The sequence below is a fragment of the Trichechus manatus genome, unplaced genomic scaffold, assembly GCF_000243295.1.
Source record: "Trichechus manatus latirostris isolate Lorelei unplaced genomic scaffold, TriManLat1.0 scaffold00057, whole genome shotgun sequence".
Lineage (NCBI taxonomy): Eukaryota > Metazoa > Chordata > Mammalia > Sirenia > Trichechidae > Trichechus > Trichechus manatus.
In genome coordinates, this window is record NW_004443993.1 from 591,888 (window position 1) to 611,110 (window position 19,223).

At 39.5% G+C, this 19,223-nt stretch overlaps 1 protein-coding gene across 1 annotated transcript; it reads left to right on the plus strand.

Moving 5' to 3' along the window:
• Positions 1-76: 76 nt before the first annotated feature.
• Positions 77-16,557, plus strand: LOC101361522 (zinc finger protein OZF-like). Its single transcript, XM_012556164.2, has 4 exons — positions 77-319; positions 12,365-12,488; positions 13,478-13,601; positions 13,942-16,557. The coding sequence occupies exons 1-4, from the start codon at positions 317-319 to the stop codon at positions 15,176-15,178; spliced, it is 1,488 nt and encodes a 495-aa protein (XP_012411618.2). The 5' UTR covers positions 77-316; the 3' UTR covers positions 15,179-16,557.
• Positions 16,558-19,223: the final 2,666 nt, after the last annotated feature.

Here is a 19,223-nt window from a genome sequence, read left to right on the forward strand (position 1 = left end):
AAAAAAAAAAAAAAAAGGTTTGTCATTCTCTCCTTACTCATCACTGTCTCCTCCCTGTCTTCTTCCATTTCAGGTCCCATGTGTGGCACAGAGAGAACTAGTCCAGTCTAGGCAACTGGGTACCTAGGGCGACCATCTTGTACATCCTTGCTGTCACAAGTAAGGTTTTCAACTGCTCTGACTGGCTCTGTGGACCAAACATTATTCATCTGCCTCCAGACTGCTCAGTGGCTCTGCTTCCACTCCCATCCCTTTTAAGTGGCTTCTTGGGCTCAGAGAGGACATTCATTTAATTTCCAGAAGTTGTAGCCAGGAAATGGTGAGTACCACAGAGAACTGAGTAATTCATAATATAAGGGGGTAGGCTAAATATGATTTGGTGGGGGACCTGCTGTGTTCTATGCTGTCTGTTTGTTCTATGAGGTAAAAGGTGGCAGAGGAGACCAAGGGCAAATCCTAAGCGGCATCCTAAGAACCTGCTCCACTGTCACTGAGCCTTTCCTCTACGCATATGAGGTTTTTCAAGCCTTGGATGCTTGGAGTCACCTTCTCTATGTTACTCTCAGAGCTGACACCGTGGGACCTTATCCCCACCCTGGGCCTTGGTGCTCTGTGTTGAATGACAGACTCTCCTGAGCAGAGTCTGAAGATAGAGCAGCTCTGGCTGGGGAGGCTGAGCCATCCCATCCCATCGCTGCAGATAGTTTTCTTGGCTTCCCCCAGGCACTGGAGCCATTTCTGTGCAACTCTGACAGTATAACTCTATCTGTCACACAGTGTGATGGGGTAAAAAAAGAGAGTTATTTGGGGAAGTACCCTGACTCTCCATGGCTCCTGCGTGGGGCTTGGCACTCTCATGACGTCAGCACAGAAATGAGGCAGCAGAGTAAGTGCAGCCAGATCATGTCTGGGGTCTCCAAAACCATCATTTTTTCCGGTGGGGAATGGTTTTGTTTAAGTCTTTCAGGTGTGTGAGAAGCATGATACCCAATCCAGGTCCCCGTCCTCCCTGGCTGTCTCTGCCAAGAGCTGGTGGTACATTGCTAAAAATTGTGACTGTTCCCCACAGTCTTGGATGAAAATCTAAAAGTGTTCTCTTTTGCTAAAAAGCAGGCCAGGATATTAGGCCGTGATATCACGCTGCCTGGTCAGCAGCTGGTGCAGCCCCCAGGTGTAATTGGGAGTCAAGGGGGTAAAGCAGCCCCTAAACACTCTTGGAAAGGCTCGGTTCGTACTCTGAAAAAATAGGCGGCAAAAGTCAGCTTGATTGGACTAAAGGCTTTTAATTAGGGTAAGCTTACATATACAAGGGCAGCATAGATTCCCATGGATGAACTCTCAAAGCACTAGTCATTGACTTAGGGCATGATATTGGCCTGCACCTCGGTCTCTTGTTGTAACACTTACATGCTCAAAGAATGGGTGAATTACAGTGGGGAAAGGAATGTGATACCAGCACTGTAGGAGTGCCATAGGAGGGAAGGGAGGGGAAGGAAAGTTTGAAAACCTGGTGGAGGATATGGGGAGGGATAGCCCTAAGGAAGGGAATCTGGTTAATGTCCTTGTCTTAACTACTGACAAGGTTACAGTCTGGCCAGCTACTCTTGCTCAGTCTCAGAATCCCAGAGTCCTTCGTGGGCAGGATCCATATTGAATGTATCTGACACCCCACAATCCACCCCTTTCCTGCCAGACTCTTTAACAGTCTCACGTGTCCATCTCTTCCTTGAGCTTCCCTGAGCCTGCAGGGTAAGGGGAAAATGAGTATAGGGCTCCCTTGTCTACTTTATTAAAGCATTGCAGACATACACCTAAGCAGCAATATAAGCAAGTTCAAAAAATGATTCCACCTATTATGATGCAAAGAAGTCCAGATAGTAATTTTTTCCACCATGTTCTCCACCCAGAGAACCATCCCTTGGTCTCTGTCCACCAAGTGTCATCCCCAGTACTTTCTGTGCAATCTAATTGGGTTTGTAAGTGAACAAGGGAGTTGGTTTACGAGGGCTGCACTATCAGGAATATGTACACAACATTCAATTTTTAATAAAGCACAGATGCCTCCTTGGGCTGTCATTGTCATGTCCAAAGCCATTCTGTTCTGGAGCACCATCTTTCTCAAGACAGCAGTTTCTTTGGTGAGAGCAGCAAGCCCAGGTTGAGTGTCATTTAGGGGAGTGGTGATGAACTTTCGTAGCATTTCAGTTTTGGTTATATTAATATTGTTGACACTAGGAGTAAAAATAGCAGGTAAGTAATCCTACAAAGAAAATACAAACCATTTACTGCCTCCTCCAAATGGGTTCATTGTAAGGAGGGGGTATAACCTTTGAAATGTGGGAGTGGATCCAAGGAAAGCGTAGAGTGCATGTACCTAGCCAGTGGGGTATGGGGTCAGCCACGGCCAGAGATTACTCCCACATGGCCACTGTGTTCCTTCCGTTAGGGGCTACCCAATATCTTCCTGGAGGAAGAAAGAGAGGGAAGCGAAGAAAGAGAGGGAAGTCTGGTCAGTGTCCCTGTCTAACTATGGACTGGGTTACTGTCTGGTCAGTCACTCTTGCTCAATCCCAGAGTCCTTTGTGGGCAGGATCTATATTGGATATGTCTAAAACCCCACAGATGGGTGTATTTAAGTTCTCAGGGTCACAGTTTCCACTGCAAGCAAATTTTGGGAATAGTTTGTTATATTTCTATTGCTAATTTTTTAATTAAATGGATATAAAACTTGTGAAACACAGAGGAATGCCTGTTTTAACTGATGTAAAAGTTATTCTAGAGCTTACTTAAATCTTGAGAAGGATCTGAAGGACTCTTAAATTTACCATATTATGCCAGAACCCCTAATGTTTTAACTCTTCTAACCATTTTGAAACCTTCGAAAGGAGATAAAAGCAGACTGATATCCCTGCTACTGGGTTTGAACACAGAGCTCCGACACGTTTTTTGATTTACACAAATATATTGGACCATTTCATAACAGTCCCTAAGTGATTAAATCTTGAATGGTTCTATACTTATTAATGGGCATTCCTGGAAAACACATTAAAGACCACATTTGATTTATATTGTTTAAAAGTAAAATTATTGTTTTTCCAATAGATAATACCTTTAAAGCTTATATCATTATGAACTTAACAAGCAGTCTTTGTGAAGCCTTCTACCTAACCTTGTCCTCATTTAGACCTTTGTTCCACCAGCTACCTTTAGATAACCAGCTTTATCGTAAACGTTCTTAAGCATCTTGCCGGTATTTCTTTATATAAATGCAAGCAAATAGAATTAGAAATTTTATTTCCCCTACTTTGTTATACAAAAGGTAGCTTAGAATTTATACTTGCTTTTTTCAGTTAACAAATTATCATGAGATCTGTTCATAATAATAAGTCTAAAGTTGTATGAAACTCCATAATACTGCATTGGTGAATCTATCTTAGTTTTTTCTGGTTTGTTTTTTTTTTTTTAACGTCACCACGAGTGGACACTTGGACAGTTTTCAACATTTTCTTTTTACAGAGCTTGCTCTAGTGAATATAAATGTAAATTTCTAAGATCCAGGTATAAAAAGTTGAGGCATAAAAGTCCTCCTGACCGAAGACAAGTTAAATCAAAATGAAGGGGCTGTCAGATTACTTGGTAAAATTACTGTATGAAAATTATATTTCTCTTTCAGTTTTAAATAGTGTTTTAAACTTTCTATTATAAAGTGTATTATGAACAAAAAAATGCATGAAACTTTTCCTATAAAGTTTAATAACACTAAACACCTGAGTATAAATAGTACTTGGGGAGTTCTTAGAGCCTCCTAGTGTGTCCAGCCCCAATCTCATTAACCTACAGGTGACTACTGTCTGTGTATTAGAAATTTATTATTATTGTTGTTGCTATTATTACAGCTCTACCGCCCAAGTCTTAATTCTTAAGCTATGTATTGTTGAGTTTTGCATCTTTTGAGCTTTCTGTAAACACAGTTACTCTTTTGGGTTCTTTAGTGAATTGTTTTCCTCATGATATCTTTGAGTTTCATACATGCTGGTGTCTGTAGCTCTCATCTACCCATAGTCCTATGTATGTATGTATTCCATTTTATGAATGGGCCACAATTTACCTGTTCATTGTACAGCTTACAAAGTTTGAGTTGTTTCTAGTTTAGTTTTTCCTCTTGTGAATACTGCTGCTGTGTTCATTCTCTTTCCGGGGTCCAAGTACACTTGGCCAGTAACTCTCTAGTGAGGGTAAACCTGCTGAGTTGTGGATCATAGCCAAGTTTGAATTTACTAGGAAATGCTGATGTAGTTTACCAATTTTCCCTCCCACATAGTATGTATGTGTATTTTATTTGTTTCATTTGCTTGGCAACATGGGGATTATCAAATTAATTAATTTTTGCTTTGTAGAGGGGTATGAATGATATCTTCTTTATTCTTCAGTTATCTTAAACTGCCAGCACTGACCAGTCTGTGCATATTTTCCCACCATTACTTCATCTTTTTCTGACATTTTAAGGCTTTATAGCATTTGGTAATACATTTTTCATTTATAGATTTTGAAAATTGTTTTCCTACTATGTAGCTTATGCACTCTTTGCGGCCCTTTGATGAATAGTTTTGAATTTTAATATACTTGAGTTTGTCAATCTATTTCTTTGTCTTTTTTTATTTTAGAATTTTTTCTCTGTTGTAATGTCATAAAATCATTTGTTTATAAGTTCTGAAAGTGTTATAAATTTATATTTTTATGTTTAAAACTAATTTATTTTTAATTGATTTTTGTTTACGGAGTAGGTAGGAATGCATTAACTATTCCAATTAGATAACTAGTTGATTCTGCCCCACATATTAAAGTGTGTGTGGTTTCTGGCATTACCCTGCAGAGCTGCCTCTGTCATGACTCAGCTTTCCATATTGATAGGTGGGTCTATTCCTGGACTATTTAAGTTTTTTGCATTAATCTATACACACACACACACACACACACACACACACACGGTTATTTCTTTATGTATATACGTGTGTGTGTATGTATGTGTAAACATGCATACGTTGTTGATGTTGTTAGGTGTCATAGAGTCGATTTCAACTCATAGACACCCTGTGTACATCAGAATGTAACACTGCCCAGTCCTGCACCATCCTCACAGTCATTGCTATGTTTGAATCCATTGTTGCAGCCACTGTGCCAGTCCATCTCGTTGAGGGTCTTCATATTTTTTGCTGAACCTCTACATTACCAAGCATGATGTCCTTCTCCAGAGAACGGTCCCTCCTGATAACATGTCCAAAGTATGTAAAACCAACTCTCACCATCCTCGCCTCTAAGGAGCATTCTGGCTGTACTTCTTCCAAGACAGATTTGTTCCTTCTTATGTCAGTCCATGGTATATTCAGTATTCTTTGCCAGTATCATAATTCAGATACATCAGTTCTTTGGTCTTCCTTATTCATTGTCCAGCTTCGCCATGCATATAAGGCGATTGAAAACACCATGGCTTGGATCAGGTGCACCTTACTCTTCAAAGTGACATCTTTGCTTTTTAATACTTTAAAGAAGTCTTTTGCAGCAGATTTGCCCAGTGCAGTACGTTGTTTGATTTCTTGACTGCTGCTTCCATGGGCATTGATTGTGGATCCAAGTAAAATGAAATCCGTGACAACTTTCAATCTTTTCTCTGTTTATCATCTTGTTGCTTACTGGTCCAGTTATGAGGATTTTTGTTTTCTTTATGTTGAGGTTTAATCTATACTGGAGGCTGTAGTCTTTGATCTTCATCAGTAAGTGCTTCAAGTGCTCTTCACTTTCAGCAAGGAAGGATGTATCATCTGCATGTCACAGGTTGTTAATGAGTCTTCCTCCAGTCCTGATGCCGCATTCCTCATATAGTCTAGCTTCTCAAATATTTGCTCAGTAAGGTAGAGAATCAGCAATAAAGAGGAAGATTCTCAATGAGATGGATTGACACAGTGGCTGCAACAGTGGGTTCCAACATAGCAACGATTGTGAGAATGGCACAGGACTGGGCAGTGTTTTCATTGTGTTGTACATAGGGCTGCTATGATTCTGAACCAACTCGTGGACACCTGACAACAAGAAGTGGGCGTGAATTGGTATCTCATTGTGGTTTTGACATCTGTTTCCCTGCTAATGAGGTTGAGCATCTTTTCTCATGCTTTTGTATATCTTCTCCAGGAAAATGTTTACTTCAGTTATTTGCCCATTTTTAAAATAAGTTTTTTGTTTTTTGCTGTTGGGTTATAGGAATCTATATTTGTGGATAGTAAACTCTCTTCAGATATGATTTGCAAATATTTTCTCCCATTCTGAAGGTTGTTTTTTAACTTTCTTGGTAATGTGCCTTGGTGTGCAAAACTTTTCATTTTGGTTAAAGTCCAATTTGGCCATTTTTTATTTGGTTGCTTGTCCTTTTTGGTGTCGTATCTAAGGATCCACTACCAGATTCAAGGCCATGAAGATTTACCTGTTTTCTTCCATGAATTTTATGGTATGTATTCTTATATTTAGATCAATGATCTATTTTGAGATAATTTTTTTATATGATGAAGTCTTTGGGTGGTATAACCGGTTAACTGCTCAGCTACTATCAAAAGATCGATGCTTCAAGTCCACCCAGGAGCACCTCAGAAAAAAGAATTGTCTGTTTCCAAAAGATCACAGCCACTGAAAACCCTGTGGAGCACAGTTCTAGTCTGACATTCAGTGACGTCACCATGAGTTGAAATCCGCTTGAATGCAACTGGTGGTTTTTGTTTTTTTTTATTCTCAGTTTGGTATTATGGAAAGTCCAGCTTCTTTTGCATATGGAAATCCAGTTGTCTCAGCACCTTTGTTGAGACTATTCTTTCCTCATTGAATGATGTTAGTGACCTTATTAAAAATTAATTGACTCTAGATTGGGTTTATTTAGGGGCTGTCACTTTTGTTGCATGGTTTGTATGTGTATCCTTATACCAGTGTGACACTGTTTTGGTTAGTGTAGCTTTCTAAGTTTTAAAGTCAGGGAATGTGAGTCTTCCTACTTTGTTCTTCTTTTTAAGGATTGTTTTGTATATTCGGGACCCTATTCAATATGAATTTGAGGATTTTCTAAGCCATTTTTTGCAAAAAAGACCATTGGCATTTTGATGGAGATGTGTTGAATCTATATACTGCTTTGATTAGTACTGACATCTTAACAGGATTAAGCCTTCCTGTCTATGAAGATGGAATATCTTTGAATTTATTTAGGTCTTTGTTTTAGGTTGGGCCCTCTAGAGAAGCAAAACCAGTAAAGTGTATGTGTATAGAGACAGAGAAATTGAGATTTATCCTCAAGGAAATGGCTCACACAGGTGTAGAGGCTGGGAAGTCGCAAGTCCATGGTGTCAGGCTGGAGGCTTCTCGTTACTCAAGTAGGTTCAGAGGCTGACAACCCAAGATCAGCAGGTCAGATGGTGAGCCACTGGCTCATAGGCTGCAAAGGCTGATGAATCCTAAGATCAGCAGGCAATATGGAAGGCTGTAGCAAAGTCCCAAGAACCAGAGGTCAGATGATGACTACCTGGATGCAGGATCCAGAGCCAGAAGTGAGCCTTGCTGTAGTATCCATTTATATGGTGGAGGCAGGGCAAAACACCCAAGGAAACTCACTTTATATCAGGGTGGTGACTTAAGATATTTCCGCACTAGTCCTGTTTCATTAACAAAGCAAACATAACCTAATCCTTATTAACATAACCTAATCCTGTCTCATTAACATATAGAGGTCAGGATTTATAGCACATCACGAATGGAGGATAATTATTAATACATCAGATTACAAAATGGAGGAAACTGCACAATACTGGGAATCATGGCCTAACCACGTTGACACACATACCATTAACTATCATACTATTCATTAGGTTTTTTTTACATTTTCTAGTTTTCCAAGTACAACGCTTTCATCTCCTTGATTAAATTTAGTTCTAGCTATTTTATTCTTTTAGTTGTTATTGTAAATGGAATGTTTTCTCAATTTTCTTTTCAGCTTGTTGATTAATGGTGTACAGAAACACAACTGATTTTTACATGTTAATATTGTACCCTGCAAATTTGTTGGAATCTTTTTAGGTCTAGTAGCTTTCTTGTGGATTTTTGGGGATTTTCTATATGATTATGTCATCTGTAAATAGAGATGTTTTTATTTCCTATCAAAATTGCATGGCTTTTATTTTTCCTGCCTCATTTCTCTGATGTCCAGTAGAATGTTGAAAGTTGATAGGTGCTGTTGAGTCAGTTCCGACTCATAGTGAACACATGTACGACAGAACAAAACACTGCCCAGTCCTGCATCCTCCTCACAATTGTTGCTATGCTTGAGCCCATTGTCACCACCGTCAGTCCATCTTGTTGAGGATCTTCCTCTCTTTCGCTGACCCTGTACTTTACCAAGCATGATGTCCTTCCATATGGATTGATCCCTCCTGACAGTATGTCCAAAGTAAGTGAGACAAAATCTCACCATCGTCTGTTTTAAGGAGCATTCTGGCTCCTTAGGACAATGTTGAATAGCACTGATGAAAGCAGGCATCATTATCTTGTTCTTGTTCTTAGGGGGAAGGCTTTTATTCTTTTACCATGGAATATGATGCTACCCACTGCTGTCAAGTCAATTCCGACTCATAGCAACCCTGTAGGACAGAGAATTGGCCCATAGGATTTCTAAGGCTGTCAAATGCTATTTTTTTTGTTGTTGTTGTTTTGTTTTTAAATAGCTTTCCAAAATTAGACTTTGCCCTGGTCAAGCTGAGCTAACTTCCCCAGTATCGTGTACTGCCTTACTCATAGGGTTTCCAAGTCTGTAAATCTTTATGGAAGCAGACTTCCACATGTTTCTCCCACGGAGCAGCTGGTGGATTTGAACCGCCAACCTTTTGATTAATAGCCAAGTGCTTAACCACTGCATCACCAGAACTCCTTAATATGAGGCTAGTCGTAGGTTTTTAGTGAATGCTTATGTGAAGAAATTTCGCTTTGATTCCTAGTATGTTTTTTTATCATCAAAGGGTGTTGGATTTTGTGAAATAAATTTCGTCAGTTGAAATGATCATGTGGTTTTTTTCCTCTGTATTATTGATGTGGTGTATACATTGATTTTCTAATGTTTAACTATCCTTCTGGGATAAACCCCACTTGGTCAGTGATGCATAATTCTTTTAATATGCTTTTGGGTTTAGTTTTCTAGTATTTTGTTGAGTATTTTTGCATCTGTATTTATGGGGGAGATTGGTCTGTCATTCCCCACCCCCCGGTCATGTATGTATCTGGGTTTGATATCAGAATAATGCTAACCTCATAGAGTGAGTTAGGACATGTGTTATTTCTTTTGCATTTTTCAAGATTCTCTATTTTGGCTTTCGACAAGTTGAATTCCAATTTCTGTTCATGTGGATCTCTTTGAATTATTCCTTCTTGGTGGTCATTGTGCTTTTTGGCTAGGCAGATTCATTCATAAAATTTGGGACAATTACAGCCATTATTTCTACAAATACTTTTTGCCCCTTTCTCTCTTCCCTTTGGTACATCTGTAATGCCTGTGTTGGTCTACTTGGTGTTGTGCAAATCCATCTGGCTCTGTTCACCTTCATTCTTTTTTCTTTCTGTTCATTAGGCAATAATTTTTGTTGTTCTATATCCAAGCTCACCAGTTCTTCTACCGGCTGAGATGCGCTGTTTCTCTATTGTACTTTTCAGTTCCAAAATTTGGTTCCTTTGTATAATTAATATCTCTTTATTGATAATCTCATTTTTTTGTTATTATTAGTTGCTGACCCCATATGTGTGGTAGAACTCCATAGAGTTTTCAAGGCTGTGACCTTTTGGAAGCATATTGCCAGGCCTGACTTCTGAGGTGCTTCTGGGTAGGTTCAAACTGCCAAACTTCCAGCTAGTAGTTAAGCACTTAACCTTTTGCGCCACCCAGGGACTCCTCTGATTTTGTTCATACATTGTTTTCCTTTGGTTTTTTATCCATGTTTTCCTTTAGCTCTTTCTCTCTAGCCCACTCTGGGACTGCGTGCTACAACTACTGTAAGACTGCCACCTAACCAGGGAGCAGTTGAGGCATGGAGAAGAAAAAATTCTACAAAGCTTTCCTACCATTTTGAAGTCACCTTTACCTTGTCTCTGTTTAGTTGCTGTAAACCTTTGATTCTGAAGTTCTTACAAAGTTGAACATTTTCTGCCTTCTTTTTTTTTAATGTGTATATGTGTTTCCTGGTGGACAGAGTCTGGAACTACTTACGTCACCCTCTTGCTGACTTACGTCGCATTGCTCTCCGTCCCTTTACTTTCAGTATTTCTGTGTTGCTATATGTAATGTGGATTTCTTGTAGACCAAGTTCTATGTTTTGTTTTATTGATAAAGTGATTATTGGTATAGTTTTATTAATATCTACCTTATTTGTAACTGTTTTCTATTTTTAGCTCTTTCTTTTTTGTCTTCAACTCTTTCCTCATCCTGTTTTAATTGAACATTTTTGTGAGTCCATTTTCTCTCCATTCTTAGCATATAAATATTTTTTTTTTACTTTTTTAGTGATTATTCTGGAGTTTGCAGAATATTTTCATAATTAGTTCATTCAACTTTAAAATTACACTATTCCTCTTCTTTGATAGTGCAAGTATCTTAAAACAGTATTCCCAGTTCTTCCCTCCTGCCCCTTACAGCATTGCTGTTGTTCATTTCACTTATCTATACAGTATAATCACTGAATCTATTGCGGCTATTATTATTTTAGCAAGTTGTTATTTGTTAAACGAATTAAGCATAAGAAAAAGTATTTTACCTTCCTATGTTTTTTTTCTCTTTTCCTGTTCCATCCTTTATACACATCCAAGTTTCTGATCTATATCATTTTCCTTCTAATTTATGAAGATGTTTCTTTAACATTTCTTGCAAGTCGGGAATACTGGCAACAAATTCCCTCAATATTTGTTAGTCTGTGAATGCCTGTATATTTTCTTTACTTTTAAAGGATAATTTTGCTAGATGCAGAATTCTAGGTTTGTTGTTTTCTTCTTTTAATCCTTTAATATTTCATTTCACTGTCTTCTTGCTTGTATGGCTTCTGAAGACAAGTTGGCTATACTTAATCTTTCTCTATAAATAAGATGTGATTTTTTTTCTGTGACTTTTTTGATTTTCTTTCTGTTTGATTTTCTGAAGTTTAAATATGATATGCCTAGGGGTAAATTTTTTTATATATCCTGCTTGGTGTTCTCTGAACTTCTAGTTCAGTGGTTTGGGGTCTATAACTAATTTTGTAAAATTTTCAGCTATTATTGCGACAAATATTTAATTTCTTCCCTGGTATTCTCATTACGTGTATGTTACAACTTTTGAATATTCTGTTCTCCCGCCTTTTTTTTTGTTCTCTTTTTTATTTTGGTTTTGCATGTTTCTTTTGAACTGTTTTAAAGCTCACTGATTTTTTTTTGACTGTATCTAGTCTATTACTGATTCCATTAAAAGCATTTTTCATTTCTATTTCCATGTTTTTGATTTCTAGGATTTCATATTGATTTTTCTTACAGTTTCCATCTCTGCTCACGTTACCCATCTGATCTTCAAGTGGTCTACTGTTTCAATCATAAACCCGTTGCCACTGAGTCAATTCTGACTCATAGCGACCCTATAGGACATAGTAGAACTGCCCCATAAATTTAATAAATTTAATTCCAAGGAGTGACTGGTGGATTCAAACTGCCAGCCTTTTAGGTTAGCAGCCGAGCTCTTAACCACTACGCCACCAGGGTGCCATATGAATCATAGTATTAAGTTCTCAGTCTGTTAATTCCAAAATTTATGCCATATATGAGTCTACTTCTGATACTTGCTTTTTCTGTTCAGTCAAAAGGAAGAGCTGCTGTCTTTCAGTATTTCCCAGTTATTAATAGCCTATCTTGCTTTCACCCTGTTCTTCATGTTTTGTCTCTTCCAGTGGGCCTTATGGAAGGAGGCAAATTTTTTTTCACAAATGATCTGAATATGAAAATGGGTCTTTCATTCATAGAGGATTTCTTTTTCTTCTGCTGTTTTCTGCCTGTTCTGAATCATTAATGTAGAGAATATAAGACTGGATAGGTCGTAGTCAAACCGTGAAGAGATAAGGTTGCTGTGTTCAAAATACTGTTAAATCTGTGATGTAATGTCAGGAGGCAAATGTAGTCAATGAAAGGATGACGCTGATGGCCAGAGTCCAGAGTAGAACACAGGACCTTGTGTGACTTCTCTGTGATTTCTCTACTCCTCAGGACTGTCAGCCTCACCTCTCCTTCTGTACACACTAGGGAAGATGGCTGATCCAGAATATGTGTGATGTTTTAGGACTCAGTGGTCTTTGAGGATGTGGCTGTGGAATTTACCCAGGAAGAGTGGGCTTTGCTGGATTTTTCTCAGCGGAAACTCTATCGAGATGTGATGATGGAAAACTTCAGGAACCTGGATTCAGGTAAGGATGACTTCATTTTTTTATCTACTTATTTCATGAACAAATATATTGTACTCATTGATCTTTTTATAGGATTTGCGTTAAGGAATTGTAATATGTTGGCAAACATGACACGCGTTTTGTCTGCCCTCATGGGGCTTAGACTCTAGTGGCTTCCCCATGAAAGTAAAAATCTATTAAGTTGACTAATTGTTGTTAAAAGCCTTTAGATTCTTTAAGTGTTGTGTGAACATTGACTTCAGGGGACACTTTGTGGAAAAAAGAGATTTGTGGTTTGGGACCTCATTAGCGTCTTTGCAAGTTTATTACAAATTTGATGTGATTATTTTGCCAAAAATAAACTCACACCTGTCTTATCTATAGTGACCATGGAGACCAGAGTATTGGCTCAATGTCAGGGAAATGTGCTTGTCTGTTTTCTCTTTTAATTTGTCTTTCCCCATGAGCATCATGTCAACGACACTAATTTTTCTCCATGAGAAGCAAGGGAAAGGTCTTAGGAGAGTGGAGATTGGACTTATCCAGAGCTGTAGTGTCAAGGAGCACCAGGAAGGCAAGCATCTTTTGAAGGACCAGCCTTGCTCGGATGGAATTACATTTGAAGAAATCAACTTGAAATAATCTTTACTTTGAGGAGGTGGAAGTTACACACCTACCAGAGCTTTTTTGATTTTTCATCATCCTCTCATGCCTTCTGTGTTTGTGGGGAAAGAACTCCCTCATTTCCTCTTTTAATGTTACCTTTATGCATATTCATTGCGTGCAATACCTTTTTATTTTGCTTTCCTAATTACACTCTTCTTATGTCACCATCATTCTCAATTGTCATGGAATTATTTCTTAGTAAATTTCTTACCCTTTTGACTATTGCCAAAAACCCGTAACAGCCAAATACCTCAAAGTCAGTCATTCTTCACATGTGCATTGTTTCTCATAAAATTTCCTTACTGTTTTATCTTGTGAAACTGCACTTAAAATTATTGGGTCAGTTTTTAAACAGGATAATAATGGACAAACGTCCATGAAGAATGACTCCTGGCCCTCCATGTTAGGAGAAGTACATGAATTCCATGGCATTGAACATCAGCACAACAACCGGAGGAGGCACGTAAGGTATTATTCACAAGGCAGTAAACATTGCCTCAGTAGTTCTCAGGTGTCATAATGTGTGTGTGTAAAACTAGCTGTACAATGGTGTGTTTACATAGTTTTCACAACATGGTATTTCCATTAATGTGAATTACATATTGAGTATTTAAAACATATTTCACTTGTACCCAGTTATTAAAAAGCTCCGTTATTTAGAAAAACTGTAATGGACGCACCCTCTGTGAAATGATTCAACCTATATACAACACGAGACAACTCGGTACAAAACACACATTCACTGTATATGATAATTGTGAAATGGTAACAAATTTAGTTCTAACAACATGCTTCCTATTTTTAACAGAGTATACACAGTGGAGAGACTCTGTGAAAGTAAAGATGGTAAAGTAAATAAAGGTGAAGAAGGTAATCAATGTGGAAAAACTTTGAGCTGGATTGGAAATCTTACTAGGCTGAAAAGAACTCCTGCTGGAGTAAATCCTGAATGCCTTGAGTGTGGAAAAGCTTTCATGGATCAGTCATCATTTGATCATCATAACAGATCTCGCAGTGGACACAAACCTTATCATTGTAAGGAATGTGGAGAATACCGGAGATGTCCTTCTTACCTAAAACCTCACATGAGAGAGAAACTTTATAAATGTCAGGATTTGGGGAAACCTTGTAGTTGTTCCTTACCCCTCACTAAACATATAAGAACTCACAGTGAACAGAGGCCTCATGAATGTAAGGAGTGTGGGAAAGCCTTTGGTTATCTCTCAAGCCTCACTAGACATATAAAAACTCACAGTGGAGAGAGGCTTTTTGAATGTAAGAAATGTGGGAAAGCCTTTAATCGTTCCTCGGTCCTTGCTACACATTTACGAATTCACAGTGGAGAGAGGCCTTATGAATGTAAGGAATGTGGGAAAACCTTTAGTCGTTCCTCAAACCTCACTAGACATACAAGAACTCACAGTGGAGAGAGGGCTTATGAATGTAAGGAATGTGGAAAAGCCTTTAGTCTGTCCTCACACCTCACTAGACATATAAGAACTCACAGTGGAGAAAAGCCTTATGAATGTAAGGAATGTGGGAAAGCCTTTAGTCGTTCCTCATCCCTCACTACACATATACGAATTCACAGTGGAGAGAAGCCTTATGAATGTAAGGAATGTGGGAAAGCCTTTAGTCATTCCTCAGCCCTCACTACACATATAAGATCTCACAGTGGAGAGAGACCTTATGAATGTAAGAAATGTGGGAAAGCCTTTAGTTGTTCCTCAGCCCTCACTACACATACGCGAACTCACAGTGGAGAGAGACCTTATGAATGTAAGGAATGTGGGAAGGCTTTTAGTTTTTCCTCATCTCTAACTATACATATAAGATCTCACAGTGGAGAGAGGCCTTATGAATGTAAGGAATGTGGTAAAGCCTTTAGTTGTTCCTCTCACCTCACTACCCATATAAGAACGCACAGTGAAAAGAGGCCTTATGATTGTAAGAAATGTGGGAAAGCCTTTAGTCGGTTTTCACAACTCACTAGACATGTAAGAGTTCACAACAGAGAGAAGCCTTATGAATGTAAGGAATGTTGAGTATCCTTGAGTCAGTTTTCATACTTCGTTGGCCATATAAGGGCTCACAATGGATACAGGCCTCATGAATATAAAGAATGTGCGATCGCCTTTAGTTTTTCATCCTTTATGTAAACATCTTAGAACTTACCATGGAGATAAGCCTTATGATAGTAAGGAATATGGGAAAGCCTTTAGTTCTTACACCTCATTGACCATATAAGATTTCACAGTGGAGAGAAACTGCAGTGCAGTGAATTGCTATTACCTGGCCCTTCTAGCCATGGTCTTGGAACTCCCACAAAACGATTGCCTGGTACTATGCAAGTAAAGTGGATGGAACCCTTGTAGGGGATTTGTTGGTTTTACCATCCCACTAGGTTTAAAAGAGAGCCAGTCCCCAAGAGGAGTGGGGGGACCCCACTACCATCAAGAACACAGGCCAGGAGTGAAGTGCTTCCTTTGGAACTGAGGTACTTGTGCTGAGAACCTCCTAGACCCAGGAGGCAGAGAGCTTAACACTGTAAGAGGAGCAGCATGAGACAGAACCAGTGGCAAGCACAGCAAAGAAACAGCAGCAGAACCAAGACACCAGTGCAAGATGGCATAGTGGGCTTCCCAGCCCACCGAATGAGGCAGCCACAATGGGCTTGCCGACCTACAGCGTGAGAGCTGAGCACCTTCAGGCAGGTGGCTCCCTGATAGAATGGGGCACTTCTGAGTACCCGAAGTTGGGCTTACCAGCCCACGGAACTAGAGAGCTGAGCAACTTCAGGCAGGGGGCTTCCTTGCCAAGTGGGGTGCCTTCTGGCACTTATCAACTTGGCTAAGTAACACTTGCCCGAGCAGGGCAGAGGCAAGGCCTGAGCACGGCCTGGCAGCAAGAAGGGCCCGACCAGGGTTCATTCACAGAAACTGAGAAGAAGCTGTCCTAATAGAACTGTATCCTGAGTTATTCCTGTTATCTCCGTGTTAATCCTGATCCTGAAATGTAACCTTTTACTTCCCTAATAAACCCCATTAATCATGAGTCTGCTCTATGAGTTCTGTGTGGCTGTTGAAACAAATTATCAAACCCAGCAGAGAAGTAGAGAGTGCTGCAGGAGGCACGGCTGGTATCAGAGTTGGTTAAAAGGTTGGAGGGTGGAGGTATGTTTGAAGTCCATTTGATAGGAATCAGCTTTAGTCTTCGGGCTGCTGATGGTTATTCTGCTCCCCCTGAAGTTAGAAGATGGCTTCTGATGCCATACTATTTTTACAGAAGCCTTATGAGTAGTAAGGTAAGTGGGAAAGCCTTTAGTTGGTCCTCATCCCTCACCATAGAAGAGTTTACAGTGTAGAGAGGCCTTATAAGGGATTCGGGAAAACTTTTATTGCTTGGTAAACATCACGAACTCAACGGAGAGAGATCTTTATGTAAAGAATGAGGGAAACTTTTCAGTTCTCAGCCTTTTGAAGATATGAGAATGTTCACTGGAAAGAAACAGCGTGTAATGCTGGAAGGCTTTTGGTAATTGTCTTAAAAAATTTGAAAGAAAACACATGGGAGAGAAACCATGTAGTGTAAGGAATGTAATATGGGTTTTTGCTTTTCCTCTACTTTCCAAGATGTGAAGTTACATATGGGAAAGCTTTCACTAATTACCTCTATTAGATACGTGAGAAGTTATACTTCTGAAAAATCGTGTACATAAGAAACATGGAAACATCTATAAATCTTAGAAAATACGTGAAATACTACACTGTGGGTTGATCCTATGAATGTAAAATATGAGGGACTCCTTCAATGTCCCTTCTCAGGAGCCCTGTGAGACCTCACATGCAGAGACTCTGTGACTGTAAGTCAAGTTACCTTTCAGTTGTAGCACATGACTTTGGATAAGTATCAAAGTGTTACCTTGGTTTTCATATACAAATTGTCTTTATTACAAAATGTCATCAACTCATTTGTATTCTGAAGTGTATTTTCTTTTTATTATATTTTGAGTTTTCATACTTTTTTACATTATAATGTATTCATTGTAGAAAATTTTAACAGGAAATTTTAAGGAAAAGTGAAAAACCACTCAATATCCCACCACTCTTGGGTGTTTCCTTTTAGCCTTCTTTGTTTTGGGAAAGCAGCGTTTGTTTACCATATTTCAGTTGTATTGCATGTATAATGCTGTACTGAACGTTTTCTCCATTGCTTTTCTCATTTATCCTCCACAACTACTATGATCCCTGGTTTACTGATGAGGAAACTGCACACCATCTCACAAAAACATACCTTGCAAGTGGTGCTGTGACAAGCAGTGTTTGTGTGGAAGGAGAGTTTCTCTTGGGGGTTCATACAGACCCACAGTATGACCTAGCAGCAATGAAGCATCTGTCCAGCACAGGCCGAGAGCCTGTATTTTGAGAGTCCAGCTTTTGGTAATTCCATGGTTCCAGGAGAGTGTGCCAGTCCAGGAGCTGAGGCTGTAATTACTGGGGTGAACTGGACTGGCAACTGCTGCTCTATCTGAGGTGCATACTTGCTTCAGGGCCTAGTGGTTTATCCAGAGCAAACTGCTCCGTGCTAAACTGGGAGCTTCCTCCATGACACCTAATGTAAGGGGCCTGAGAAATGGTAGCCATAGGTAACAGAAGCATTCATATTAAGACTTTCGTTGGCCCAGCAATTCCCCTTTCAGAATCATCCTGTGATAAAATCTCTGGGCACCATGTTATTATGTGCCGTCTAGTGTTCTGACTCATAGCAACCCTATGTACAACAGAAGGAAACACAGGTCAGTCCTGTGCCATCCTCAGAATCCTTGTTATGCTTGAGCCCATTGCTGTAGCCACTGTGTCAGTCCATCTCATTCAGGGTCTTCCTCTTTTTTGCTCACCTCCTACTTTACCAAGCATGATGTTCTTCAGGGACTGATCCCTACTGATGACGTGTCCAAACGATGTGAGACATAGTCTCACCTTCCTTCTAAGGAGTGTTCTGGTTGTACTTCTAAGATTTGTTCTTCTGGCAATCCAGTGTTCTGCTATTCATAAGGTTTTCACTGGCTAATTTTCAGAAGTAGACTGCCAGGTCCTTCTTTCTAGCCTTAGTCTGGAAGCTCAGCTGAAACCTGTCCACCGTGGGTGACCCTGCTGGTATTTGAATACCGTGGCATAGCTTCCAACATCACAGCAACACGCAAGTATGATTGACACATGGGGGCTGGGCACCATAGTGGTGTCCGTTGATCCTGCCTGTTGCCATCAAGTTGATTCTGACTCACAGTGACCTTATAGGACAGAGTAGAACTGCCCCGTGGGGTTTCCAAGGCTGTAATCTTTATGGAAGCAGACTGCCACATCTTTCTCCCCTGGAGCACCTGGTAAGTTCGAACTGCCGACTTTTCAGTTAGCAGCTGAGTGCTTATCCACTGCGCCACCAGGGCTCCTTCCATTGATCTAGTGATAGTGGAAATACTTAAAGTCTGGAACCAGTGTCATGTACAACAGGAAGGCAGTCTTCAGTAAATGCCTGGCTGCATGTCACAGTATTAGTATTGTACTGTCAATAAATGACTTTCTTGAGAAAAAATTTAGTCCCCAGTAGGAGAGGCAATCATATTTTACTGTTGTTTGAAAAGCACAGTGTAAGATAGTGTATAGATAATGATGACAGTTTTATAAAGCACTTATATATGCAGACAAACCAGCCTGTAGAGAAGCCTAGAACATTAATAGGAATACTCTTGCAAAGACGAGGCTGATCTCTGTAGTTTTCTTCGATTTCCCCTAATTTGCAGGGTTTTGTTCAGTCATTGTTCATTCTTTGTATAACCATTTTCTTAAATTTAAAAACAGTAATCCAATTTGCAGTGTACGATAGTAAGAGTTTTGACAAATGCATGTAAGTCATAACCAGTACCACAATGACAGTACAAAAGAGTTTTTTTCCTTCTAAAAACTTTCCTCATGCTACCCCCTTTTAGTCAAGCCTTCCCCTCACCCTGAATGCCTGGCAACTGTTCTTATACATGTCATTCACTATGTAGCTTTTAGATTCTGGCTGCTGTTATTTAGCATAATTAGAGAT